The 8,234-nt window shown below is 39.5% G+C and overlaps 1 protein-coding gene across 2 annotated transcripts; it reads left to right on the top strand.

The window, feature by feature from the left end:
- Positions 1–3,604: 3,604 nt before the first annotated feature.
- arf6b (ADP-ribosylation factor 6b) lies at positions 3,605–6,596 on the top strand. 2 transcript variants are annotated; one of them, XM_035425547.1, is made up of 2 exons: positions 3,605–3,756; positions 3,928–6,596. In XM_035425547.1, the coding sequence occupies exon 2, from the start codon at positions 4,845–4,847 to the stop codon at positions 5,370–5,372; it is 528 nt and encodes a 175-aa protein (XP_035281438.1). In that variant the 5' UTR covers positions 3,605–3,756; positions 3,928–4,844; the 3' UTR covers positions 5,373–6,596. The 2 variants fall into 2 exon arrangements, with proteins under 2 accessions (XP_035281438.1, XP_035281446.1); XM_035425555.1 differs by having other exon boundaries at positions 3,651–3,834.
- The last annotated feature ends 1,638 nt before the right edge of the window (positions 6,597–8,234 follow it).

Below are 8,234 nucleotides of genomic sequence, written 5' to 3'. Positions count from 1 at the left end.
TACAACTTGTAAATACAATTCAACAACCTTATTTTGTACCTAGAAGCGTGTATACATATTCATTTATTCTGCTGGTTGAACTGGTTGGAAAAAGGTAGCCTCTTTCTCAAGGTACTACAGCTTGAAGATTCTGGTTACAAGTCAAGTTCAATAACCATATTGGCTATCCTCCTGCTCTAGCACTGGTTTTCAGTATAGTAATGTATTCTGTGCTCAAGGCAACAGAACAGTGCATATTTGGCTATAGCCTCACCCCAGAAGGCTGGCTTTTCCTAATATCATCAAACAAGAACTAGCTGCCAATGACTTCTCCTATGCAATGACTGCAGCTCAGCTGCTGGACTGCTGAGTGAAAAGAAGCAGTGCCTGACATTATACATTTCTGTGGAGATGCATGCTTCTCTACACTGTTCAGGGTAAACAGAAGAGTCATTGGACTTGCCTATGAAAATAATTGGATAACCAAAACAAATGGGGGGGGGGGGGGGGGGGTAGATAAAATGAAAAAAAAATGTTTTGCTATATGCAGTGAGCTTCATAATGCCTGAGACAAAATAAAACCAAATTGTGTGAAAATACCCGTAAAGCTGAGAATGTGCACTTTAACCATATGTGAATTGCTTGATTACAAATATGATACTGTGGAGTACAGAATCAAGAAAAAAATATGCCTTTGTCCCAAACATTATGGAGGTCACTGCATGTGTTATACGTTTCAGAGAGGAGAGCACTGAATAAAAGCTTAGTGTGTGAATATTTAATGAACTGCCCACTGGCACTGTCTTTAATGAAGAAGCTTGCCACCTGAGCTCAGGCTTAAATATTGCATGACCAAAGGTCTGTCACTGTCCATTTCCTGTGCACTAAGCAGTGACCTGTACATATAACCTCTCACAAGAAAATTTGACTATTAAAAAGATTAACTGAAAAGCCTGATTATGTGAGAGGGATGAAAAAGTGGACTGTGCTTTTACGGAAACCTCTCAGGTCCTGTCAGTTAAATTCGTCTTCTGTTATTTCTGCTGGCATGAGAAAATCCCGAGTGTGGTAAATACAGCTTAGCAGCACATCAGATGAACATCACATCAGCATTCACATCCTGGGGAATTAGATTTCCTGACTGCTTATCCATCCATGAGAAAGAGTTCTGGACACATGCACTTTTCAGATTCATCCTGGAGTTCTAGGATCTGGCACAACAATTACATAAAGGTATGAGATTATTCAGTTCCCCTACAAGAATAATTTTTAAATTTTATTATTATTATTATTATTATTTTTGTCTTAAAATTAATCTGTCATCAGTTTGCACACCCCCCAAAACTAGTAGGTAAGTCTGAGAGACCTCTGGCAGCTTCATTTCACTGGTGTCTTGATGCAGTGAGTTTATTTCTTAGTATTTGGATTTTCCCAAATTTATTCACATTTCTGGTGCAGCTAGGAGTTTGCATTGTGATACTATTTAATTAGATGTCTAGGTAGATTAATATCTGGAATCTGGATGAACTATTTAAATTTTACCATGATTTAAAACTCACATTCTCTTGTCAATACTATTATTAATACTAATTAATTACCACAATTGTTCCTGTCAATTGCTGATTGAATGCAATACAGGCTCAAATGCTGAAGCCACTGGCTGCCACGAAGAATGGCCTGCACAGATACCAAGAACACAAAGGCTTTATCCGTAGCCTGGAGCTGGAGTGCCAGATAGGAAGAGAGCAGCAACAGAGGTAACAGTATCGTAGGGCACTAAAGACACTGAGCATGGCCTGAAATTCCTTTTCTCATAGTCTTGACCAAGCTAAAAGGTTCTGCACCACCAAAGCCCTCAAATACGTTCAAATATGATGTTGTGGAACAGAGGGTATAGAGGCACTGCATTGGTTGGTAGGACTGAGGAACCAGATCCCTGTTCCCTTGAAGCCTGAGTCCGGAAACTGACCCGGCTGCTTGCAACGTCACTGCAAAGGTATGGAAATGGAGTGCTGGCAAGTCCTCCCGGTTAACCCTGTCATTTTGGACATAGACACAGAATTATGATTAGGAGGATACTTCAAAAAATGTCCCAAGAAACATTGGGATCCCATCAAGGAACATTCAAACACGGTAGATTTGTTTTGTTATGTATGCAATATCTTTCTGTGCCACAAGGGGTCCTGCTTCACAAAGTTTTTTCAAAATGTTTCTTTTGATCTGCTTGAGTTGAAACCTAAAATATAATGAAAATGAACTATGTTTGTAAATGTCAGTTGTAGTATGTATATGAATTAGCTGGATGGCAAAACAATGCTTTCTTATCTGGTCCTATAAGAAATGAGTGGCTAAAATATTGTACTTCTTGGGTCCACTAAAGGAATCCACAGTAGGTTCAAATAGTTACAGAATTGTGCACTTAACTTCATAACAAGGGGCAAGTAAAATATTTTTCCTTGAATTTACCAATTAAAAAGTTGCAGGCAGCACTATCCAGATTGTTTTTTCCATGTGATGTCCACTGACACCCATGCAGTTTGAGGTAAATCAATACATAATAATGAGTATACTATGAGATACAAATTATTTTTACACAGATTTAACCATACAATTGGGCTATGACAGCCTTCCTGAAATGCCAGTCAATCTTTTGCATGTGTTCACATAAAAATGCATTTGTGGCACTGCTGTAAAAATAAAGTAGATTACATTCAACTGTGTGTTATTTTTTTGTCTTGAAAAAGTACATAGATGAATAACTATTTTGCTTTCCTAATTCAGCGGTACTAGTTAGCTAATAATGAAGGGGACTGCGGAGGTATTCAATTACTTTAACCATAACAGCTTATTAGCCTACAATGAGTCTTTCACTTTGTAACTTCTGTACTTTAACCCTTTGAAGAATAGGTCTTCGGAATGTTTTTCAGTCAGGGTTCTAGAACTCCATTGCTTTCAATTACTAGTAGTGACTGTTACATCAGCATTAGAGTGTTCAGCTTAGAACATTCTGATCACATATTAGTGATTTTACACCTTAAAGAGTTAATTGTTCCTTGGCATGTTATATCAGCCTATTTTTAAAATCGTGACGGGTTTTAATAGCTCGACTCTGTTTCCACGCAGCAATTTTTCATGCACACGAACTATTTTTATTCGGGTTGTTTATTATAGTAAAAGGGCGGGATCTCACCCTGATAAGAATGAAAACTTGTCCTCAGAGAGGTCGAACCTCCCATCAATTATTTATGCAGCTCAAAGTATGCGGCATTATTTGAAATCTTACAGAGCGCCCACTTAGAAAGTACCGACGTCATAACGAACCACCTCTTCATGTACAGTGACGTTCAGATACACGCTGATGGTCTTTGCTGTTGTTAGAAGCCGGAGTTCCTCTTGCGTTTTAAGACAGGAACATTTATGAATACTGATAACTGGTAATTTGGAAGCAGACGAGAATATATTAAATTATGTTTCCCCATCTTCCACCATTTTAGTTTTAGTTAATTCATAATTAACGTGACTGAAAATAAATAAGAGAGCCAAAATGGCGTCAACTTCCTACTCTTCCGAGCTTAGTGCTCGGTGAACCACTGTGCGCATGCCAACTGGCTACACAGAAAAAAATAGCGCCTCAGACTATCAGGCGATCGAGAGGAAGTGGCGGGTGATCTAGGTCCGCACCTTTTCCGGTAGCACAGAGCCGCTGCAACTCAGCGACTGAAAAAAGAGAGGCAAGAGCGGGGTGGATATACCAGGGGAACGGGGGGCCACCGGCAGGTAACTGGATATTTTTGTAAACAGAAGGCCTAACGATACAGAGATATTGAAATGCGTGCAGTGGAACTAATCAAAATTGTACGTAGTACACTGATTATAGAGGTGGGGGCACTTAAAGTTGTGTGCTTTTTTTGATACCCCTCCCTTTTCTGAACCGCTCTTGTGTTACAGGGAGAAGAGAAGAAGCTCTCGACTGAATCAATGACCTTTGGAATTACGGAGGTTCCGGCGTTTTCATTTCCAATAAAAGTGAATGTGACTCGGCACGAGGTTGTACCAAGGAGCCGCTGAAAATCGCAACCACCGCGCCGGCATTTGCTGATCGAAACAAGGACGCGAGAAGAGACCTCGAATCGGACGCAGACCAGGAGGAAGTCAGAAGTACCGCAGGCTTTCTAGAGGGCCTGTTCGGAATCCTTGCATTTTTTTTTCAACCAAAGCACTCTTTCTTTTATGCTTCCAAGTTCAATTAAAACAACCAGGAGCCATTTCGACTTCGTATTAGTTTGTTTATAGATCGTTAAAGACTTCTGGTGAATATCTGAGGGCAGGGCCAAACAGTTTGTGTGGATATCGGGGCACTCCGCTTGGATTTGAAATAATTTAGGCTAACTGGATTGCTAGCCATCTTCCACACCTCGTTTCTTCGCGATTTCAGCAACTGGATTTTTTTGTGAAACCTTCGTCTTATGACTGGCAACTTTAAATAAAACATACGACATTCTGACGTTCTTACAACTTTTAAATGATTCCATGCCACATTGCTGGAAACCTACATTCGTTTGCAAAAGTCAGAGTTTGTGTTGTAACGTTAGCTAGCTATCATAGCTGTCTACATATTTGTCAGTGAACTATCGAACAGACGATACCACATGGCTTAGTGCACATCTCCGCTGATAGCTAGTTAGGTTGTTTCATTTGTTTGGAATATTGATTGTCATTTGCCGGCACGGTTTCGTGAAATAGTGAACGGTTTGCTTTAAGCAAGACATTGCACTGTTGGCGTGTGGAAGAACGTGAAAAGAAAGGAAAACAAGGACAACCCCACTTTTCTCAAAGGACGTGGATATTTATGCACTATTTACAAGATGGGGAAAATGCTGTCAAAAATCTTTGGAAACAAGGAGATGAGAATATTGATGCTTGGACTTGATGCCGCCGGCAAAACCACCATCCTTTATAAACTGAAACTGGGACAGTCTGTCACCACAATTCCTACCGTTGGCTTCAACGTGGAAACTGTCTCCTATAAAAACGTGAAATTCAACGTGTGGGATGTCGGGGGGCAGGATAAGATCCGGCCCCTATGGCGGCACTACTATACGGGGACCCAGGGGTTAATCTTCGTGGTGGATTGTGCGGATAGAGATCGGATAGACGAAGCAAGACAAGAGCTGCACCGCATCATTAATGACCGGGAGATGAGAGATGCCATCATCTTGATTTTTGCCAATAAACAAGACCTGCCCGATGCTATGAAGCCGCACGAAATCCAGGAAAAATTGGGGTTGACCCGCATCAGAGATAGGAATTGGTATGTGCAGCCCTCCTGTGCCACTACCGGTGATGGACTATACGAGGGGCTGACTTGGCTAACTTCAAATTACAAGTCTTAATGATTGAATGACTGATTAGAACAAGCAGAAAAAGGCAATTAACAAATAACATGGCTTCTCAGAAGAGTATATAATAAAGAGAAGTTTGATTATATTTCCCTTTCTTTTGACTATGATGACCCCTATAATTAATCATTTTTCTTTAAGCAGTCCAGATTTGGTTGGCTGTCTTTAGTTTGCTTTTGCTCTGTAGTACGCTTGAAACATTCTTTTAATAATTATCTTGACTGGAGATATATTCCATAAGCGACTTAGACCTTTTACTGCAGATGATGCCCATTTTTGTATAATTTCTCTTGGTGGTGCAGGGATTTTCAGATCATCTTTTTTCCTTTTGTTCTTATTTTGGAACAGGACATGCTCATGCCTTATAGCTACCATACACCAGCCTAAAGAATGATATCATTGAAGGCCTTGGGTGGGTGCTTAGGAAGCCATAAGGTATATCTAAACTTTCTTAGAATATTTTCTCTGGAAATTGAATCAAAAGGCCAAGATCTTGTGTGCTAAGCTTATTTGGAAAGCCACTGTGTATTGAAAAAGTTTGAAGACAGATCTGTCAAAGTTGTGAAGTATTACTGTCAATACTGTACAAAGTACTACAAAAAATGCTCAACTTCAGTACTGTTTCATTCACATTAAGGTTCCAGCCATATTAACATGGAGTGATATTGTGATGGTCCCTTTGCCACAGTTTTTTTATGAATCTATTTTTACAGATGATGTTTCAGCGAGTTGGTAAGCATTCATAATGCACCTCATTAATATGAACAATTGTCAGTGTATCCTGAAATTTCCCTGCTTTGTTCCCAGTGGTGCACCACTAAAGTAATTGATGAACGTAAATAGAGGGACGCAGATTTTGCTACACTTCTTGAACCTGGGGTCTAACCTGGATTGGTGTTTAGTACAGGTGTTCTTTGACTCAAAGGAACAGTTTTTATTGATCGTATATTTTCCGTAACATATTGTCCCACCCAAAGCACTTTGATCCATTACATTGGTCCTTAAGGTGTGAGCTTTCATATGACAAATTGAATTTAGGCAGGTTTGACTTCCAACGAGCAGTTGGACAGTCCTGCTCCTCTGTAATTAAATTATAAATTCATGTTTTTGTTTTATGGTTTTGTTCTATTGCGATGCTGATTTAAAGAAATAAAAACCTGTACAGAACAATATAATGTAATTGTAACAAATCTTATTAAACTAGCCATTTTAAGTGTTTTCTTTCTCCTTCTGAACAAAAAACCCATTTGGTTTCAATCTGGAAAATTAAGTCTCAATTTTTGTCTACAAACTCCTAGAGGAATTCTGTCTATGACCAGGTGCTGAGTCATGACATTTTCATGTTGTGCCTTTGTAATTACGACTCATGGGACTGGAGGAAAACATGACAACACCTTCTGAATTTGATTAAAAGTGATGTCAGGTAGGATATTCTTGCATAGTGTATGTGCTCATTTTAAAGCTACTTAAGGAAAAGAACCTTTGTCTAAATTGGTTACACAGTAGCAGGAAAGAAGTAAAAGAACAGTGTATGTGGAAGTTCTTTTGTGAGACCCTCATAGATGGTTGGAATTGCACTGCAGGTAAGACTCCAGTCTGCTATTGGGAATTATTTGCTACACAGTGCAATCAACGGTCATGAAGGGCAAGTCATAGTCATGACAGAAGTCCCTGGAATACAGCCTTGAACTGAGTTGGGAGAATTGTGCCCTGTCAGTGTGCTGACCCATGAGGAAAAGGAGAAATCTGAAACCTTGTGCTTTCCAACACATGGAACTTTGACAGCGCAGAATCAGAGCATGGTGAATTCAACAGCAATGTGCAGAAATCGCAGGGATATACTCTTAAAATTCTTTAAAATGCAGGAATACTCCAGGGATTCAGATTCTAGCATGCCATGTGCACTGTGGTTTGAGGTGTGGCCTTCAAGTTGAAAGCCATTTTTTTTTTTGCAAGAGCAAGAGATTTTTGTTAAGATGAGTAATGCATGCTCTTAATTTGCAGTCAAGACAATCCCCACACAAATAAAAATCCCAGTGTTTTTGTAATGTAGCAACAGTCACTGGTCCATTCTGAAACCGAATTGTGTCAGGGATGAGGGTGCAATCAGGATTATCCTTATGCACAAAGTTGATTCCACTCAAGAGTTTGAGTAATACTGAACTCTGCTTTGTTGCCAGACCTAATACTTTGGAATTGGGTTACAAAATGTTTATTTTTCTGTGGCTATTGATCTGGAGTTTGACCTATACGTCAGCTAAAAATGAAGCCTTTCAGATTGGACTGACGGCATTCCAGCTTTAGTTTGGCTTGTACTGGTTGGTTTGTAATGTACTGCTTCTTGAATCATGGCTGTGGCATGTCAGGGAAAGCCGAAGTATACATATTTTAAATAATTTTTGTTTCTTACATTAAAGCCTTGCCACCTATAGCTAAATTGTGAGATGTGTTCTTCCTTTACTTTTTTCAGAAAGAGGATTTTCCTTTGCCAGTTCTTTCGTACCCTCTGAAATGACTCTGACGGGCATAAATGCTTGGGCTGCTTTCACAGCTGTTGTTGAAGTTCTCAGTTGTTGTTGATATGCTGAATTCAATGGTTTCTGCCAGCTGTTTCCTCTCCCTTTGGCTTGGAATAAGAAGAACAGTAGCCACTGTTACACCTGTCTAAATTACTATGAGTTAACTTGTAGCGCTTGCTAAACCAAAAAAAGAAAAGAAAAAGATTTGTATCTTGGTATGTAAAACAATCTTCCCAAGTGTCATTTAAAGTTACATAATCAGTCATTTTACAATGTTTTTACAATCAATAGGCTGACTTCCGGGTTTCTGTGGGTGCACACTTTTTAGGAGGTTTGA

The sequence above is a fragment of the Anguilla anguilla genome, chromosome 1 (assembly GCF_013347855.1).
Source record: "Anguilla anguilla isolate fAngAng1 chromosome 1, fAngAng1.pri, whole genome shotgun sequence".
Lineage (NCBI taxonomy): Eukaryota > Metazoa > Chordata > Actinopteri > Anguilliformes > Anguillidae > Anguilla > Anguilla anguilla.
This window is presented reverse-complemented; position numbering and strand designations above follow the sequence as displayed.